Source organism: Giraffa tippelskirchi, chromosome 6 (genome assembly GCF_054371585.1).
Source record: "Giraffa tippelskirchi isolate mGirTip1 chromosome 6, T2T-mGirTip1v1.2.pri, whole genome shotgun sequence".
Taxonomy (NCBI): domain Eukaryota; kingdom Metazoa; phylum Chordata; class Mammalia; order Artiodactyla; family Giraffidae; genus Giraffa; species Giraffa tippelskirchi.
The window spans coordinates 53,851,346-53,872,407 of NC_137280.1; the positions used below are offsets into that span (position 1 = coordinate 53,851,346).

Sequence of the window (21,062 nt, forward strand, 5' to 3'; positions counted from 1 at the left end):
CGCTCCCCTTTCACCCCGCGGCCGTTGGCTAACGTGGAAGCGAGACCCGCCGGCCGGCTCAGCAGAGGCGAGCGCGCTGCCCCGGGGGAGTCGGGCGCGCGGAACGGCGGCGGGGGGCTTCTCAGCGCGGCTCGGTCTTTCCCGGGAGGGAGCAATGGGGCGCGCGGGCGCCGGGGAGCTGGCGCCGGTATAGACCGCGCGGCGCCCGGCTCGGGAGCGCTGGGAGGCCTGTGAGGGCCACCGCCCCGAGCGCCCGGCCTCCCGCCATGGCCCCAATGGGCATCCGCCTGTCCCCGCTGGGGGTGGCCGTGTTCTGCTTGCTGGGGCTCGGCGTGCTCTACCACCTCTACTCGGGCTTCCTGGCCGGCCGCTTCAGCCTCTTCGGCCTGGGCGGCGAGCCGGGCGGCGGGGCGGCGGGGCCCGCGGCCTCGGCCGACGGGGGCACGGTAGACCTGCGCGAGATGCTGGCCGTGTCGGTGCTGGCGGCCGTGCGCGGCGGCGAGGAGGTGCGGCGCGTACGCGAGAGCAACGTCCTCCACGAGAAGTCCAAGGGGAAGACGCGCGAGGGGGCGGACGACAAGATGACCAGCGGGGACGTGCTGTCCAACCGCAAGATGTTCTACCTGCTCAAGACCGCCTTCCCCAGCGTGCAGGTGGGCGCCGGGCGGGCTGGGCCGGGCCGGGTGGGCGCGGGCCCGGGCGCCTGGACTTCTCTCCGACAACCCCTGGCGGTCGGGCTCTGGCTCCGATTGGGCGGATCTGGGGATGGAGACGCACAAGTTGAGGTGCTCAAGGTCACACTGAAGAGTTGGTGAAAGAGCTGGGGGAGGTCGCGGGTCGTCGACTCGGCCCTTCTGGCTCCTCCCCTGGTGTGAGCGCCCGCTGGGTACCGGGGATCTGGAGCTCTAGGGTCTGGTATCCCTGGTATTCGAAGGCTGAGAAAGTTAACTTCACTCCTTGCTACAGGCTCTTCTGTAAAGTGAAAGGGTAGGGCTAGAATCACCGAGGCCCTCTATCTTTCTTGCGTTTGGTTGCTGGAAGGGTCGATACATGTTTCCTGGTGGACCTACCAGGAGCCAGCTGAAGACCAGAACTGTAGACGTCTGTCTTGCTGCAGAACTGTTAGTATGCAGGGCATTTGTGACTAGGGTGACCACGGTTTACCTTAGCTGTGGACTCAGCAGGATCATCTTGATCTCATATATTTGAGGGGCCTTTCAAGGAAGTGTTTGGGAGTATGATTCCCAGCAACTTGACTTCACCCTTCTAGCCCATATTTACTCCAAAGAATGAGAATTGAAGAACGTTTCTGGGGGAAGAAATTGACATTTTCTTAGGGAAATCCAGACATTTCGGATTTGTTGTTAATACCTTTAAACTTCATCATTTCAGTGCAGCTGCTGCTGAATGCATAAAACTTTTAGAAATGTATTACAGTCCAGAGGAAGAGCTCACATAGTGTGGTGGTACTGCCTAAGTGTATGTGTTAACTCACCTAACAGTGAGTTTTGGCTATGGGGAAGAAAAATTGCGTGCAGTGGAATTTCATTAATTAGATAAACAATGAAATGTAAACCGCGGCTTTTGGGGAAGGTATCTGACCTTTTACTGTTGTTCTTGTAAGAGAGTATTGTCTTTGCAGAATTATCTTGTGTTACCCTCTCTCCAGGCTTTCCTGTTATTCCTTTTTCTTTCTTCCTCTTTTATTTTTTTTCTTTCCTTTTTAAACTTTCTTTTTGCAGCAGGAAGGAACTTTGGCTTTCCTATCATGAGCTGCTGGGTACCAGATGTAATTGACATGATAGTTCTCCAACAAAACAGAATGTTTCATGTTTTTCTTTTGTCCTTTGGTGCTTTGCCGTCACAAATGATTCTTACCTTGTGTTTGCATCTAGATATAAGATGTGCTTGTAAGATTTCTTTTTCATTTCTCTGAAGCACATACTGTTCCCTAAGAGTTTGTGGGGGAAAACAGGAGTTTCAGAAAAGTTGAAGTAAACAGTTACAACAATAGTAATAGTAATCATTTATTGATTACTATTTTAGCTAGTATAGTCCTTGCTACATAAGACTTGACTTGGTCCTCACAGCAACTTTAAGAAGTAAAATTTATTTTGCCCACCTTCCAAATGGGAGCCCTGAGACTCATGACACTCCGCTTCACAGTTTATATGAAGTACCTTTAGAACTACCTTTAGGAGGCTGTTTAGAACCTAAAGTATGATCTCCTCAGGAAAATGTAAAATTGTAAAAGTTTGAAAAGCAATAATAGTGAAATATAACAGTAGAGTTGACTTTTTTTAAAAAAAGGTCAGTACAAAAATATTCTTAAACATTGAAAATGTATAGCCACATGTCATGTGTGTTCAAACGCGAATTCCATCCCATCCCACCTCTACCAAAACTTTTATCCTGTGGGTAACTTCCACAGGATTCTGCATTTGTTTTCTCTCTTATTAACAAATGCTACAGGAATTGCTGCCAAGAGTGATGAGCTGCATTTTGTTAAACACAAAAACTAAGCTTTTTACAGATGTTGAAGTCTCCCTTTATGTAAAATAGCTTTGTTTTCTTGTGACTGAATGTTTGCAGGTCCTAGTTGGATGGTGATTGGAATAGAGGAAGTTATGTTCATTTAGACGAAATCAGAGTAGGATGGTATCATGATGAGCTATCTCCTTTTGTCAGTATGTTGTTAGACTAGAGGCCAGATGTAGCTGTCTAGGTAGTGACTCAGTCCTAGATTCTTGCCTTTCTTCTTTCTCTTCCTCGAGCACCCAGAGGTACAGTCTTAAATGTCAAGTTATTTTTGAAGCCTCACCTGAAATTTTTCAGTGAAGATCTTAAGTTGAATACCACTTAGTTTAGGTCCTTATGGAAAATTAGCATTGAGAAGCCACAGATCCTCTTTTTATCCTGATGCCCTGTACAAATGGAGTCAGAGGCTTGATCCCTCCTGTCTACTGTTCACTCCTTAGTAATAAGATACTACAGGTGGTTCACTTATCTGAACTGGGGACAGTTTTGCCCCAAGGGGACATGTAGCAATGTCTGGAGATTTGGGGTTGTTGCAACTGGAGGCAGCACTCTGTTGTCATCTAGTAGGTAGAGGGTAAAGTCTCGTGAATGCACAGGACATTCCCCCTTCATAAGGAATGATCTGGCCTCATTTTCAATTGGTGTTCAGGTTGAGAAGCCCCACTGTAAAGCAGTGCATGGTCTAAGAAAACTCAAAATTTGATCTAGGACCTCTTGATTCCCTTTTGTCTTCAGCCTTTCTCGTTTGGGATCTTGGGAGAGTCCTCAGGGCAGCCTTTCTCCTTTTCCTAAACTCATTGGCAATTCTGATTTCAGTGTAGAAACAAGAGTAACTGCAGCCATTTATGTGGCACTGTCTCTCGTATCCTTTTGGATAATGATGAAAATGAAGGCTGAAGATAGTTTTTTTGGAATGGATTTGCAGCCACGGAGCATATTTAGATTTATAGTTTTGGTTTAAAGTACAGGGACCTCTCTTTTTGAGGTCCTCTCCTTGACTTGTCAAAACTTTTTGGCAGTGATTTATTTGATGATAAAGCACGATACTCCTAGCTGGTAGGAGTCTTGGGTCTGTACTATCCTTGACCTCAGAGATGAGAGCTAGACTGTTCTCTCTTGACAGGAGTAATTGCTGGAAAAGGAGTACACACTTGAGAAGTGTGAAAGGGAAGATCAGGGCCTGGGGACCGAGGATCACAAAAAACAAAACAGTCATTTAGTGAGAGTAATAGCAGCCTGCTTTTATTAAGTGCTTACTCTGGGTTAAGCACTACCCTGAGTATTTCATTGATTCACCCAAAGAACCTAATAGGGAGATATGTTTATCATCCACTTTTAGCAGTAAGGTAACTGCAGCTCAGAAGATGAAGGGACTAGCCTAGGTAAGTCACCTACCGAGTAAAATGAGGAGCTGGAATGAACTCAGGCAGTGTGATGATAGACCACATACTCCTAATAATGGTTCTGTATGCAGGTCATAGGTAAATTCTGTGCGAGTTCTCTTGATGGTGTGATGGGAAGGAAGCAGAAGAACATGGAAAGTAAGGAAATAGAGAATAGAAACACTAAGTAAAGACAGGAAGTTGGGCTCTAAGGAAGTTGGCTAGAGTGTTACATTCTAGCCAAGAGCAGGTTTTATGGATTTTTTGTTTCATGTTTGTTTTTAAGGTGTGAGACACAGGAGCATGTTTAATTATTTGTAGGAATATATTTGAGAGGTAGTAGTTGACAGTCAGGAGAAGGCAATGGCACCCCACTCCAGTACTCTTGCCTGGAAAATCCCATGGACGGAGGAGCCTGGTACGCTACAGTCCATGGGGTCGCTAAGAGTCGGACACGACTGAGCAACTTCACTTTCACTTTTCCCTTTCATGCACTGGAGAAGGAAATGGCAACCCACTCCAGTATTCTTGCCTGGAGAATCCCAGGGACGGCGGAGCCTGGTGGGCTGCCGTCTATAGGGTCGCACAGAGTCGGACACGACTGAAGCAACGTAGCAGCAGCAGCAGCAGCAGTTAACAGTAAAAGGCTTCTGTTGGGTGAAAGGAGAAAAAAGACAGCTGGAGAACCCTGTGTATCCATTTAGGAAATAGTTGTTGAATGCCTACTGAAAGAACAGTGTGAAGCATTGTGTCTAAACACTTATTAGGATGTAATGATTTATAGAGAAATACGGTAAATATTACCTTCTTAAGGCATTGACCCAAAGTTTCTTTGGCCCCAGAGTAACTGAACCTTCATACGAATGGCATTTATTGTATTTTAGGGTCTTGATTTCTTATTCTCCAATTCCTTGGTGAAGACTGAGACCCAGCCAGTAATGGGTGATGAGAATAGATTGAGTAGAAAGTGTTACAGGGAAGAAATGAAACTACATTGATGAAAACTAGTGCTGTCAATCATGAAGTATTGATTTAGCATCTGCTGTGCCAGGACCTGGTTTGGGCAGTGAGAACAGAGCTGTAGTAATGAAGGAAGCTGTCCTTGAACTTACAGAACTTACGTTCTAGTAAGGTAGATGACAAATGTGCAAGCATGTTGATTTCAGATACTAACAAGGGCTTTGAAGAAGAATAAATAAGATCACGTGGGAAGAGTGCTGGCGTTGGGTGGGGTCCTGCTTTGGCCATGTTTGTCAGGGAAGGCCACTCTGAGGCACTTTCATGTGGGCCCAGAACTGAACAGTGACAACCAGGCAGGCCACCATGCAGAGATTTGAGGAAAGGTGTATGAACAGGAGAGTACAAGTACAATTCCCTGAAGACAAGTGAGTCTGGGATGGAGTAAATAAGGTGCAAATAGAGAAAGGGTACTGGAGCCAGATCATCCTGAATGTACTTTAAAGAGTCTGGATTTTATCTCTATGTAATGAGAAACCTTTGGAAGGTGTTTTTTTTTTTTTTTTCTGACAAAGCAAGAGACTTTATTGGGAATGGTGCCCAGGCAGAGAGCAAGAAGGTAAAGAAACTAAGGAGGACTGGTCTGCTGCATGGCTCACAGTCTTGGGTTTTATGGTGATGAGATTACTTTCTGGATTGTCTCTGTCCAATCATTCTGGCTTAGGGTCCTTCCTGGTGGTGCAGGCATTGCTCAACCAAGATGGATTCCAGCAAGAATCCATCCACTTTGTACTCTCATCACTACTGCCTGTGTCTCAGCCCTCACCAGGGAATTGAAGAATAAGAAATCAAGACCCTAAGATCCTGGGAGGTTGGTAAGACATGTGGCATTTCCTTTTAACCTTTCCCAGATTCTTCAATTGGTGGTGGCTTGTTAGCTTCCTATTCCTCATGGGACCTACTGTTGTAAAATAACTCAAACAAATGGTTACACTGGTGTCTGGCCAGAGTGGGTGGTTTCAGTCAGTGCTTCCCCTGCAGTCCTCACACTCAGGTCATCAGCCCTTGGCAGCCATTATGCAGAGGTCATTGTGAGTGTCATTGGAAGGTTTTTAGGAGGGAGCGACACCATCTGATTTAGGAAGATGACGGTTGCCTGGTTGAGAAGGAAAACCTCTTAAAGGCAATAATTGGTCTGTTTTGTTCATTATTATATCCCATTGCCCAAAGCAGTTTAGGGTATGTAGTCATTAAATCATTATTGAATGAATGAGTACATCAGTGAATGCACAGTTGGAGGCAAGAGCAATCGAGGCTATTTTTGAAATCCAAGTGAGAGATAGAGGGTTCAAACTAGAATTTTCTTACTGTAGAAAGAAAGTGAAGTTGCTTAGTCATGTCCAACTCTTTGGGACCCCATGGACTATAGACTACCAGGGTCCTTTGTCTGTGGGATTTTCCTGGCAAGAATACTGGAGTGGGTTGCCATTTCCTTCTCCAGGGGATCTTCCCAACCCAGGGATCGAACCTAGGTCTCCTGCATTGCGGGCAGATGCTTTACCATATGAGCCACTAGAGAAGCACAATGACAGTTATTTAGAATTGGGAGGTAGAATTTCTAGGACTTAACTAGCTGGTAGGGCATGGAAAGGATTTGAGTTGGTAAGGCCAGTTACAGTAATGGTGGGAGTGGCTTGTTAAATTCGTTGGTGTGGCATGGTAGTAGCAGGTAACAAAGAGCTCTTGTGCAAAATCGGGTCAGGTAATTATGCTGTTATGTTCTTACTCACTTACTGTGCTTGTTTCTCCCTAACCTGACTCTCAGTGAAGATTTTGTCAAGCACATTTCTGTAACTTTTTAGCACATAGTCAGTTGAAAGAATATGAAGATGCTGATGAACTCTAGGCAGAGATGTTAATCATAAGGCACAGTTATTGCCACTCAGACTTGGCGCTACCATTTTTGTAAAACTGTAGTGATCAAGATGCTGGGAAAGATTGAAGGCAGGGGGAGAAGTGGCCGACAGAGGATGAAATGGTTGGATGGCATCACTGACTCAATGAACATGAGTTTGAGCAAGTTCCAGGAGATGGTGAAGGACAGGGAAGCCTGGGGTGCTGCAGTCCATGGAGTCAAAAAGAGTCAGACATGACTGAGCAACTGAACAACAACAAAAGTAGTGATTAAGACCCAGGAACTGCTTCTCTTTTCCCAGAGTCACATCTGTTGTTTTCTGTGGTTTTTGCATCATCCAAGGTGGCCTATCGTTGTCATTAAGATGTGGGCTGTGTAGCCAAAATGCTTTCTGGTAACACCTGCAAGGTGGCAGAAGAGGAATTCTTTGCTGTCATTCCCTCATAGAACATTGATTTTGGCAGTCTCCCATGGACAAGAGTTCCTTTGTGGAAGTCCGGGAGTACAGCAGAGATGTTTCAACACATTGCTGGGTCAAAAAAAAAATCCAAAAATGCATTGGAGAGAGTAAGAGGAATATTTTGACTTTTCTTGCGTTGCCCCTCTGTCAAGGTAGTACAGCTCAGTGCCAGGAGAGACCCCTCAGACTGTGATTCCACCCACAAGAGTATGTGCATGTACACCTGGCAAACTGTTCAGGAGGCCTCCTTGTTTCTCACCTCACCTGGATTACTGAGGTGGTCTGCATGTCTGAGGGTTGGGAGGAGCCGTGGGACCTAAGTCAGGACTCAGAACTCATCAGAGGGCTGCTAGTAACCTCTTCATAAATGCCGTCAGGAAGCTTGCCGTAGCCACTGACTCCTTACCTGCAACCCCCTCCACCCCTAAATCCCCGCAAGTGGCTCGTGAGCACTCCCAGCAATACAGGCCTCTGGTTTTTTTCAAAAGGTAAAATTGACAAACCTTTAGCTAGACCAAGGTAAGTGTCCATCTATGCATAAATTAGTTTTTTAAAATGTGATACATGTAAAATGGAATGCTATTCAGGCTTTAAACAGAAGGACATCCTGCCGTTTGGGACAACATAGACGGACTTGGAAGGCATTATGCTAAGAGAAATACACCAGACAAAGAAAAACACTGTATGGTATCACTTATATGTGGAATCTTTTTTTAAAAAAAAAGTCAAACTCATAGAAACAGTAGAATGGTGGTTACCGTATTCTAGGGGATGTGGTGAAAGTTGAGATGTTGGTCAAGTGTATGAACTTTCATTTATAACTAAGATGAGTAAGTTCTGAGGATCTAATGTACAGCAAGGTGACTGTGGTTTACATTACTGTATTACATACATGAAATTGCTTTGAGAGTAGATGTTAAGTGTTTTTACCACAAAATAAAAAAAGATGGCTTGTTCCATTTCTAAGAAGAGATTAAAAAAAAAAAACAAAACGTTAGGAATTTCGGTTGAAGTTACTTTAAATCTACAGTTTGCAGATGGGAGAATTGACGTCTTTATCATTGTTTTGAAGGCATATTTTTAAATCACTTTTCTCTAACTCCTGTGTTCAGTTTTCCATAATGTTGTCAGACCATTTTTAATGTATTTCTTTTTAAATGTGTTTCTTTCTCTAAATATCATTAAGCTTTAAATAGCTTGTTTCTTTGATGCTTAGTTTCTTTTTATGTTTCTCTAGATTGTCTGTCCTACTTACACAACAAGCTAAGTTTGAATATTCGATTGCAAAGCGCCGGAAGACAACGTATCTGGAATTTCTTATATATTTTCATTTGGCAAATAATTTCCTTGAAATAAAAATATTAATTTATCTGCTTTCAATTTGGGGGATTTTGTCTTAAATTGTTTTTTTTCCTCTGGTACTTTTACCAGGTAGTGATTTTTTTTCTTTAAAACCTTTAAACTGTCAACTATTCTCAACCATTGATGCAGATCAATACGGAGGAACATGTGGATGCAGCTGACCAGGAGGTGATCTTGTGGGATCGGAAGATTCCTGAGGACATCCTAAAGGAAATAGCCACTCCCCAGGAGGTGCCGGCAGAGAGCGTCACTGTCTGGATTGACCCACTGGATGCCACGCAGGAATACACGGGTGACTTTTCAATTAAAATTGATCTCAGACTTGATATTGCCTTTATGTATCAGAGAACCAGAACAAGGGCAGGTGGTATATTCCTGGTGGTTGATATTTTTTCCAGATGGACACAACTTGTCCAGTTAGATTTAAGACAGAGAGCTGGATTAAAGCACTGTGGTCTGAAACTTCTGAAGTGGATCAGTTAGTTATTGTCAGTCTTTTTTGGCCACTGTATCATGGGATCCTCCTCTCGGTGACGGTGGCTCACTGTGTCACTTATTCTTTAGTGAAGGGAAGTTTCCAGCAGTCACAACAACAAAATGATGGTTCCTATTGGACACCTGTTTATTGAAGTGTTTATTTGTATATTGATTTGTATATTGAGGTGTGCATTATTAAGGTATTTATTTATATAAACAGAATATACTATTGACTTGTGATTTGGGGAATTTAGATTTTATTGCATACTCACCTAGTCTTAGAATTAAAAATAGTAAATCCTAGGCACCCAGGGAAAGTAAGTAGCAAAATCAGTTATTTGCCCCACCTTCTGTTTCTGTCCTTCTCACCCAGTTCTAGCTCCTGTTTCATTTCTGTGGATTTTCTTCCAGGCCTTATATCTTACCCAGAGGTTATCTAATTTCTGCCTTTTCTTTATTCTCTTGATATGTGAAAGTTGATGGCTTATGTATTTGTCCAACTAAATGGTACATTCTCTGAGTGCGGGGGCTTCTTCTTTTCCTCCTTTGTATTCTTGTGCTTAAGCACGGAAATTGATCCAAAATAGACACTCTGCTGCTGCTGCTAAGTCGCTTTAGTCGTGTCCGACTCTGTGCGACCCCATAGACGGCAGCCCACCAGGCTCCCCCGTCCCTGGGATTCTCCAGGCAAGAATACTGGAGTGCATTGCCATTTCCTTCTCCAGTGCATGAAAGGGAAAAGTGAAAGTGAAGTCGCTCAGTCGTGTCTGACTCTTCGCGACCCCATGGGCTGTAGCCTACCAGGGTCCTCCGTCCATGGGGTTTCCCAGGCAAGAGTACTGGAGTGGGGTGCCATTGCCTTCTCCGAAATAGACACTCAGTGGATAACTATTTGGAGAACAGGGAGAAGGCACTAGATGTGTGTATCTAGTAGTAACAAATTCTAAAACAAAAGTTTGTAGAAATAGATAAAAGAAACAGGGACTATTGAGAGGTTCCTTTATAAACGGTTTTTTCTAGACCAAAATTGATTTGCTGATATAATGGTGACAGTATTTAGTGAGTACATCCCTTGATCAGGGTCTTTTCTAAGCGCTTGAGACTCAATTTTCATATTCAGTCATAACATTATTTTAATATTTGTTGTTATTGGATAGTTGTTTTTTTTTCTTCTTGTAGAGGATCTTCGGAAGTATGTTACTACTATGGTGTGTGTGGCTGTAAATGGTAAACCTGTGCTAGGAGTAATACATAAGCCATTTTCTGAATATACAGGTAAGAAATATGCTAAAGCTTCTAAGAATTAATGTTATTAAATCATTTCCTGTATTATTTACGGTCCTATGGAAATTTCAGCTGTGGTTCAGCAATTATTAGAGTCAGCCCCACCTCACCCTTCACTGGATACAGTGAAGATATTAGTGTTGGTACTAGTAATGTGTGACACAGCATAGCTTTCTGAACTTGTTTAGAGGATGGAAACTGTTAAATGAAGATGACTGATCCTTAGTGGGTAGGGAATGCAGTTGGGTGTGGACACCCAGCAGCTGCGGTCCTCTCTCTTCCATCACACTGTTGCTGGGGATATGGTCCTGGGCTCTTCCATGTGAGGTCATGTGCATTCTGGGATCTGCTGTGAAGTGGGCTTAGCCCAAAGAGAATTAGAACTGCAATAAAGAAAATGCATAGCAAGTTGATACCAGAGCGGCAGATAGGCCCTGGTTTCCATATCTGTTCATGTTAGGAGGGAGAATGGGGATAATAAAATGTCCATTTTTAAAAAACCTTTATTCCATCAAAATGTATAATCTACCCCCTAAACCCCCAACCATAGGCTTAGAAGCATAAGGTGCTTTTACTAGTCAGCAAACATTGCAAAAGAATCAATACGTCCTTAATTAGGTATGAGTTGACTTTCCTTTCCTGGATCGAAGGTTTGTTTGGCTTGTGCCCTCTTTGGGGAGTGATGTCCAGATCCAGACTACATATTGATGTTGCAGAGTACAAACTGCCAAGTATTGTGGACACAACTGAAGCGACTTAGCAGCAGCAGCAGCAGCTATACTTGACTATAGTGGGAGCTAGGTATTATTATTGCTGGCAGCAGTTAGAACAGAGCTGATCAAAATCTTACCAGACTTAATTAGAATTAATGTCACTGAGTGACATTCTTAGAAGCAAGAGATGCTTGAATAGTACACATTTTACTGATGTGATGTATAAACATGGACGCAGTCCATCCACTCAGTGGAAATCTGTAGCCTAGTAGAAGTTGTAGTGTCTGAAGTCTGTGGAGCAAAGTACCAACCACTTATTTCCTACCAGACTTTCTGTTGGCATGTCTTATAGATGGAGTGTTGAAGAACACATTCTGTTAGATGTTGTTTTAGCTTATCACTACTACCTTATCGTCATCATTGACATATATTTATTTAAATATCTAACTGTGTTTTAAGGTGTTTGAAATATTTTGTCCATATAAATGTTATAATTGAATGCATTGAGTTTATGTGATCTGAAATATGTATTTTTAATATTAAATTAGTAATTTTTATCTAAAATTATTCTGGTATTATCTACTGAGATGCACTCTTTATTCTCTTACACAATACTGACCTCTAGAGATACAGCATTGCAAATTCACTTCTTGATATAATTGTGTGTTTTTTGATCATTTCTAAAAAGAATTTAGAGGATTTTTTTGTTGTCTCTTCTTATTTCACTTTTATTATTTCAAAAAGTGATAATGACTTTTCATGTACTTTAGATTTAACAGTTGATATTTTTATGTATTTGCTTTTATTTATTCATTCATTTATTTGCCTATGTATTTTAGAGATAATCACAAAGATCATGACCTTTTACCCCATGTACTTCAGCATCCATCTCTGAAAAGAACGTATTTCTAAACAAGAACAGTATTGTTTATAACAGAATTAACAATTTTATCCAATAGTCACATTTCCCCCAGTTGTTCAAGAAGAGGATTTTACAACCTGTTAACTGAGACCACAGTCCAGTCAAATGACAAGCATTTCTTTTGATTGTTAGGTCACTGTGTTAAGTTCTTTTAGACTAGAATCTAGATCAGCCTCCAGTCCCCCTTTTCCCCATGACATTGACTCATTGAGATCAGGTCACTTTATCACAGAAGATCCTGCCCTTTGGGTTCCTCTGATTATTATTTTCTTGTGATTATTATCTGCAGGATGTTTACTGGAGAAAGCTCTTGGGGTCAGATTTGTGGGAGGGAGGGCAGGAGGTGGGGAAGTTGAGTTGCAGTGTGGTCGGGTGAAGGCCCCGCAGCGGCCCTGCAGGAAGCTCTGGAGCCAGGCTGTTCCAACAAGGACCTGCTAGTCTCTCTTCTGGCTGTGCAGGATTGCATAGCCCCTTGTAGTTTTGTCTTAATGTGTGCCTGTTGTAAAAAATAAACATATGACCCTTGTACTCTGAAAACCAAAGCTCCCTGTTTGGAAATAAAAGAATTCTTGGGAAGAAGTTTTTTCCATTCACTCCTGGTATGTTGGTTTTAAAAAGCCTTGGTGCCATTACTGGCTATTACTTTTGCTTTCCAGCCTGGGCGATGGTAGACGGTGGGTCAAATGTGAAAGCCCGCACTTCTTACAATGAGAAGACCCCAAGGATTGTCGTATCTCGATCGCATTCAGGAATGGTCAAACAGGTTGCTCTTCAGACTTTCGGAAACCAGACTACGATCATCCCAGCAGGCGGTGCTGGTATGTTCCCCTGTGCCCTGCGTGGCCATGCCCATGTCAGGAGGCTCATTGGTATCCAGTCCTTGGGAAGAAGTGGGAGTGGACACTGGGGCTTTTAGGACAGGCCTGGCCTCTCCAACTTGGTTATCTCGAGAGCAAGATTTCAGGCACACCTGCCTCCTGGGTACAGACAGCCTCACAACGGAAACAGTGTCACAGCAGTGGTTTCTGATCCTGGAATATTTGGAAGTGTCTTCCTGACATCAGTGGTTGTTGTATGTGATCTGACTTTGAAGTGATCATGCTGTTAGTGTGGCTGTAACCATCGCAAGGAGAGAAAGAAGGATCAAGCCATCACAACCCTGTATTTAGCAGGGGCTGGCAGGAACCATCGTTAAATGTTATTAGAATGGCTAATGGCTACTGTTACTAGATTTTTTTTTTTTAGCCATTCTTTAAAAATACAGAAAACACCCATAGCTTGAGGGCTGTGTATAAACAGGCTATGCCTGGATTTAGCTCGTGGATTATTTGCCCACTCTGTTTTGAATGTTGTTTGCTGTGACAGAAGTGCTTTAATTCAAATAAATTGTGAAGGATAGTAGGAAACATTTGTGTTTGAAAACCTTTTTCAGCACAGTAGTAGAAAAGCAATGCTTTTAACTTTTAAGCCTAACAGTTTTAGTTTACTACTGACCTATACATGTCTTTCTTCACATGATTTCATTGTTTTTTTTATAGGCTGTCAGGTTGGTCAGGAAAGGTGATATCCAAAATTCCCAACAGGAATGGGATAAAATAGTTTCTTTATTTTTAAAATTCTGCCTCATTACACAAAAGACTTAGGGTAGTAACTTTATCTTGTGCTTTCTCCTTTCCAATCCATTCTTCCTAGACACTCAAGGGAGTCCTGGGGGTGTTTAATTTCAGTGTATAGTCCATAGGAAACAGTTCATATTGAAGGTATCACCTCTCAGAAGACAACCACAAAGTAGATTTAAATTTAAAAAATTATAGGCATATGTTTATTTATACTTGAGAATAGCTTAATAAACTACTTGGCAGTATTTTTTTGCTCATTTTGGTTTAACATCTGTACTGTGACTTTAAAAAACTACTTTTAAAAATAAATTTAGACTTAGCAGTTGCAGAGATAATGTAGAGAGCTCCTGCATACCCTGTGCTGGTGTCAACAACATCCTCAAGACAGTACGCTCCTTTCTTCTTCTCTTCCAGATAGTAACCTAAATCCTTTGTTTATCTTGCAGGTTATAAAGTTTTAGCACTCTTGGATGTGCCTGATAAGAATCAAGAAAAAGCTGATCTATATATTCATGTGACGTACATCAAAAAGTGGGATATCTGTGCTGGCAACGCTATCTTGAAAGCCCTCGGAGGGCACATGACCACCCTGAGTGGTGAAGAAATTAGCTACACTGGTTCTGATGGCATTGAAGGGGGTCTCCTGGCCAGCATCAGGATGAACCACCAGGCTCTGGTCAGAAAGCTCCCGGATCTGGAGAAGACAGGACATAAGTAAGCCAGGCTGACGACAGGTCACAGCCCCTCCAGAGCTGAACGGTTGGCCTGACGTGCTGAGGCTTCAAAGCAGCAGTGGAGACTATGCATGGTTTAGGCCATCCTGAACTTTTTAAAGTATTTATGAAGCATCTGAGACTTCTTTTCCCTGTAATAGGATGCAGGATCAGGGAGAATGGGTTGCTTCGTGTCTCAAGTATTGTCTTTATTTTTGAGACTATTTTCATACAGTTGTCATACACAAGGCGCATATATATATATTTGTGAATTAAAATCTATAGCTGAGTCTACATTGTTATGAGTCACCATTTTCACACAATATCATGAATCTTCAGTTTGTTAATACTTTCATATAGAATTGGGCTGAAGAAAGGATTGTTTTGTGTAGGTGTTTAATACTATTATACAGTTATATCTCATTGAAAATAAAATAATTGGGGGTTTTTACCCCTAATTCAGATAGAAAGCACAAGAAGCTGCAAATTCATTAATATGCAACAAATTCTCTGTTACCGAATATTTCTTATGGATTAAAATTAGAAAAAGCTTAAATTGTTTTTTTTCTTTGAAATTTTAATAACAGGTTCACCAGCTAGTAGAGAATATGGATATATGACGGTTGCATTGTAATTTCTGTGTGTGTGTGTATTCTGTTCCATTTGGTTTGTTTTTATAAAGAAACGTGTGTTTGTACCTATGGGTTCAACATTTCTGCCATCTTGCTGATCAGTTTCACTTGCCCTGTGGACGGTGCATGGTTCTGTCCTTTCCCTCCTGACCCACATTTAATCTTTAACTTGTAAGTTTTGGATTAAGGTTTCAGAGTTTAACGTTAGAATTTTGGTACTTTTTCTCATTAGCGGTAAAATATGCTGTAAGGCATTATAAAAATATAATGTTACTCTGTTATTAACTGAAAGTTATTTGAAGTTACATGAATTGAACTAGCCTTCATTATTTTTAAAAGCCTTGTTTTAGTACTTTTTAAAAAATTTGCCATGTCTGTAGAGATTCCCTCATTATCAAGAGTGAGTTAAGGTGGCTTTTGCCATTAATAAATGGATCTAATCTAACCAAGCTCTCAAAGTAGTAACCTGAGATACTTTGTATTTTCCCTTCGGGTTAAAAAAAATGAAGATTGAACTTACTTTTTGATGAATTTTTTTCCTATTCAGGTGTGCACAATCTGGTTGGAAAAGGTTGTGACGTATTTGCAGTGTCTCTGTAATTTGAGCTTTGTTTTGTGAGCTCTCATTGGGATGTCTGATTTCTCTCAGCGTGATAGTCAGAAACTTCAACAGTACCATCATTTCACATGACCTTGCCATGATTTTGTTCCATAACACACTGATAAGGAGAGGGATTTCTTAGGGTTTCATGGTTTCCTTTTTTCTTCTCTTCTCTCTCTCTCTTTAACCCTAGATCAGTTTTTAACCCTTGACCAACTTTATTTTCTTGTCTTGGAGATAAAGTTGACCAAAGGAAGGGCAGGTGTCCTCACCTGGTGGAATGTGCTTATAACTTTAGGCCTGCAGATCACACCATCTGAGGTCCTTACTCCTCGTTGGGTAATTGGCCCTAGCGTGATACACACATTACCTTTACCCAGTCGCCAGCAACCAGCCACCAGTCCTGCAGGATAGTGGGCCTCAATAGCTAGGGTTTTATTCATCAGAATTCATTCCGAGTTTTAGTAGTTGAAATACCTGGTGTTTAACCAGGACTTTTAGGAATTCTGAGCCAAGTGTTAGAGGCTTCATCTTTTTACTTTGCATTGAGATGAGGAAATCTTTTTCCTCAGGAGAGATGGTAGAGGCATATGCTGTTTCCAGAGTCCTGTGGTCTAAGTGTTTGTTCTAATTGTGATGTGTCAAACTTGGGGGAAAGAGACTAGCATGTTAGGAAATGGGAGTAGTTCATATTAGCAGGCATGGTGTTTTGGCTTTAGTTTTTAATGTTATTAAACCACACGTAGCTAATGACTTTGTGGAGAGCTTGTGTCATATGCAAAAATTAGGATACTGGCTGACAAATGCATTATTTTTGTGATTTGTTGAGTATAGCATAGTACTAATGGTTTTAAGTGCTTTTATAAGAAGTTCATTTTAAAACATTTTGTTTCTAAAAGTCAGTATACATTACAGAACTAATATAAGTTCAAAGAACAGTATTTATTTTATTTATGTAGGACATTGTGCCAGGACACACCAGTGAGAAACACCTTCTTGTGTGAAACAGATAATATCTCCCATAAATATGAGTATTTCTAAAATGTTTACTCTTAGTGACTCTCACCTACCCATCACCTGGTCTCCCTTTCCCTCGTCTTTGCCCTAATTTAGAGGACAGTTTTCCATTAAAATTGTGTTTTCTGGATAAGTTAGTAAAAGTAGCACCAATAACCTTAGGATCCATCAGCTGTCCCCTTCCTCTGCCCCTCTTTCTGTCTACCTTGTTCATGTCTCCCTAACTTGTTAATATATGTTATCTTATTTCTGCTTCTCTGTGTTGACCAATATACCCTTCCCCAACACTTAACCCTGGAATTCTCTCATAGACCTGTGTCTCTGTGATTGGCTGCTGAAATCTTAGGGCAGAACTGAGACTAGAATTCCAGTGGGGGAGATTAATACTGACGGAGCCCAAGTTGACTATTACTTTTCAAAGAATCCTCAAAAAGTAAAGGAAAGTCACCTTTAAAAGCACAGAGTAACTTTCAAGAATAACCCAAGGCTTCTGTCTTAAGCCTTTCTGACCTATCCTTCGAAGAATGAAAGTGCAGAAAATACAAGCTTGTTGCCTGCTGGAGAAAGCTTGGTATCTCTATTAGTTTTCATAATTGTATCCCTACTCCAGTTGGGATTATAAGGACCTACAACATGGGTCCTGTTTATCTTTGTTATTCAGTTGTCCCCTTTCCCCAATTTTAGTGTTTTTCTTTGATTCTAAATATTGAGTTGTTTATGGCCATATAATGAAGTAACAAGCTTCATGTGGTTTGTGTGCTTTAAGTAGCAGTTGTCCAGATTCTTCCTGTTTGCTGGATGCTTCCTTTGAATATTGTGCAAATTGAGTCAGGGGCGTGGCTGAGGAAAGAGTGGGAGGAGGAAAGGCCCCGGGGAAGGGGGACGCCAGGCAAGCCCTTGCCCTGTCTCGGGGTGTTTAATTCAGAAATTGGATTTGACTCAGGCTTTGCAGGTGACGACTGTCTCCCATTGCCCATCGTAAGTAAAGAAAGCTGGCCTGCCACCCCCTCCCTATTCCTCAGAAAAGAAAGTACCCAAATTGCCTCTCCTTGATAACAGCTTGAAAATGGCTTTCTGGAGACAATCTTAAGCAGATTTAAAATGGGAACTGTTTAGAATCGAGCCGCAACCACTCGCTCACCTTGGCTGTGTGTCGATTGGTTGTGAATAGAAGCAACGATTTTTCATTTTGGTTTAATTTAAGACTTACTTGTTTTTGGCGTATGCCTAAAAACGCCTGCCTTGTAACTGTTGTGTAAAATAAATTGATGGTTTCATTTTTATTCTAAAAAAAAGTTGTGCCTTAACAATAGGGCATTGTATGTTAATAAGGGAAAACAAAATTTTTTTTAGGATGGGGAAAACAGTAACTTTTGCCATTAAAACTTAAGTTCTCATGTTTTTAATATTAGAGTTGGGGGAAATCATTAAAGTTAAATAAAATTAATATAAAATTATTTTTGCATAATCTAGCATTTACAACTGAAGTACTTTTTTATAAGAACTGGCATGTTGATGTATATAAGTCTGAAATGATACATAATCCTTTGGTTTTTAATTTGAATTAGTAAGGCCATGATAGATTTTAACTTTTAATTTTACTTTTAAACCATTTTAGTGTGCTATTATATTTGTTCTAGAACTCCGAGTCACTTTGGTTTTAAAAGCTAGCTGTTTATTTATCGTACCACATCAGAAATTTCTTAGTGTTAAAAAATACTGTATGTTTGTGATGTAACCAACCAGAACAGTTCCTAGATTGGGGAGGGTTTGGATTAACATTTACTAAGAAGGCAAGAAGAATTGAAACTTTATGCTTCAAAAGGAGGTTTTAGGTTTTATGAGGTGCTGGTCATAAAACTTGTTTTCTTGTTTGTTTGTTTGTTTTTAATTTTATCAAAGCCAGGCAGGTGTTTGCATTCTAATTTACCATTGATAAAGGCTTACAGGGAAGCCACTTTTTTAAAAATTATTTTTGAAAATGAGTAATGAATTATGTGGGAAAATGAGATTTATACATACTGGTTTTCCTTTGAGATAATATAAATCAAACTTTCATAAGTTAAGGGTAATGCATAATATCATAACTTGCATAACTGTGTTTATAAGGGTTCCCTAAAGTATTAACATTCAGGTAATTTGTGTAAATTGCAAAAGCAGAAACTGTGATGTCGGTTAGTAATATGTTGTGTTAGAATTCTTTTGGGGATGTATGTTATACACATAGTTGACTGTTACTCAGTTGCTCCTCTTGTATTAAGTAGGAAATACAGCATCCCAAGTCATTTTTAGATCAGTTAGCCTTCAGAGACTTCTTCCCAAATTATCTCTTCCAAGCCATCTTCATCTGTTTTCAGTTACAGTGGAATTGTTTATTGACGTTAATTTATGTGTAAAACATGGACTTCAGTGTCCCTTGTACTCTTGCATCCACTGTTGGCAGTAGCCAAAGCTAGCTTCATAGTCTTAACAGGAGAGAGAGCATTCTGCCATAATGAACTGTGGTGCTGCCAGAGGGATTTTTCCCCCCTTTCAATGGTTTTACTTAAGTTACTGGATAAGCAGTTGAGTTTACATTAAAACAATGAAATGGTTTGTCTTGTCTATGTCCTGCCTCTTCCAAAATGGATATGTTTTTTTTGAAATAATTTTTCACTTCCTTATCAATCTCTTAAAGGGGGCTAATGATGAGAGGGTTTAAAATAAAACGCCTACCTTTGAATACCCCTTTCCCTCTCACACGTGGAAGGCTGTGGAGGAGCGAGACTATTCCTGTTGCCAAGACATGCTTCAATACCAGAGTTCTCTTTACTCGGCATGCAACCCCTGCCTCACCCGCATCACCTGAAGGGTCCCGGCTTCAGCCTCTACTGAGAAGTAGAGGTAAGCCCTCCTCCTCCCAGTTTTTTTGAGCAGTTTTCTGGCACCTCCCTTGTTGCCCTCATTTTTACATGGGTTGTTGTTAACTTTTTAAAAACTAGGATTACATCTCGGTGATTTTTGTATTTCCACCTCGACCCCGGCAGCTAGCCCAGTATCTGGAAAAAATTAGGTGCTTCATGTGTGTCAAACTAAATGGAATAAAGGGTTTCTACTAAGCATCAGTGTTTCTCATGCCTCAGTTGTGTAAGCTGCCTGTTTGGTTGGTTTCTTCTGCAGATATTTGTGTTTATCACCCACACACCCTAAGTTATTTTTTAGAGTTTTGTTTTCTTGCCTTCCAATACTACCCCATGGCCAGTTAGCTCTAGAAATTGTAGCTGCCTCTGAATGAAATGATTATCCCAAACTCTGCCCCTGGATATACTTTGCCAAACTGAAATTTGAATTTTCTGAATAAATTGGTCATGTCTGAAAGATGGTGTGCTGCTTGTACTATTTTTTTTTTCGTCTTTTAAAAAATTTTTACTGTGGTAAAATACGTTTAATGGATTTACCACTTCAACCATTTCAAAGTGTACAATGAGTAGTGTTTACATTTACAATCCCTAGTGGCTCAGATGGTAAAGAATCTGCCTGTGATGCAGGAGATCCAGGTTCAATCCCTGGGTCAGGAAGATCCCCTGGAGAAAGGAATGGCAACCCACTCCAGTATTCTTGCCTGGTGAATTCCAGGGACAGAGGAGCCTGGTGGGCTACAGTCCATGGGATCGCAGAGTCAGCCATGACTGAGCGACCAACACAACTATCATCACTATCCATTTGAAGAACCTGTTCATCCCAAATGGAAACCTTCCCTACCCACTGGACAGTCACACACCATCTCCCACTCCTGGTAGCAACTCTCCTGCTTTCTGTCTGAGTGCTTAATTTTATGGGACTCTCTTCTGTGTCACCATTTACCAAAAAATCATCTATTTGAAAGTGGGTATACATGACAAACATACCTCTAGCAAAACTCTCAATTGAATGTTAGCTTTTTTTTAAGTAAGATGAAGGGAGGATAGAGCTAAAGAAGAAAAGAACAAAACGGTAGAAGAGTAATAATAGGAAAAATCTGATGAGAAAAGGTAACCAGGATGCTTGTTTTCCTCAAGTCTTGTCAATGATTAAATGATGTAATCCACGCACTTTGAGATGTTTTAGTTTTTAATCTGGTTTCTTTGAAAGATGAATAAATCAGGCTTGAGGAGGGCCGGCCCCTTCATTCCATCACTGGCAAACTGCTTGACTCTCTAGCTGCTTTTTGTTACCTTATTTTAATTTCTGTAGCTACACTTTTTAAAAAAAATCCACACTTTCAAAATGTTTTTTTTTTTTCCTGAAAAGCATGACTTTTCTCTGAAAAGTATGATTTTTCAGAAATTTTGCTTAAGTTTCCCAAGGATTTGAAAAAATAGTAAGATCTGCAGGTTGGCATTTCCGATCTGACAAAGCAGAGTGCAGAAACTGCAGGATCGGGGAGCTGTCTGGGCTTGCTCTCCAATGGGTGAGCCCCATCCCAGCTGGGAATTTCTGAGTAGTGCCTGT

At 41.3% G+C, this 21,062-nt stretch overlaps 1 protein-coding gene and 1 long non-coding RNA gene across 2 annotated transcripts; one reads left to right on the top strand and one right to left on the bottom strand.

Moving 5' to 3' along the window:
• The first annotated feature begins 17 nt into the window (after nt 1-17).
• On the top strand, nt 18-19,949 carry BPNT2 (3'(2'), 5'-bisphosphate nucleotidase 2). Its single transcript, XM_081504377.1, has 5 exons — nt 18-653; nt 8,744-8,906; nt 10,271-10,366; nt 12,667-12,828; nt 14,076-19,949. The coding sequence occupies exons 1-5, from the start codon at nt 267-269 to the stop codon at nt 14,345-14,347; spliced, it is 1,080 nt and encodes a 359-aa protein (XP_081360503.1). The 5' UTR covers nt 18-266; the 3' UTR covers nt 14,348-19,949.
• Nucleotides 3,075-8,245, bottom strand: LOC145511336 (uncharacterized). The gene is made up of 3 exons (XR_014057810.1): nt 7,526-8,245; nt 6,364-7,475; nt 3,075-4,404 (listed from the first exon to the last, which is right to left on the bottom strand). It is a non-coding gene; the product is annotated as an uncharacterized LOC145511336 (long non-coding RNA).
• Nucleotides 19,950-21,062: the final 1,113 nt, after the last annotated feature.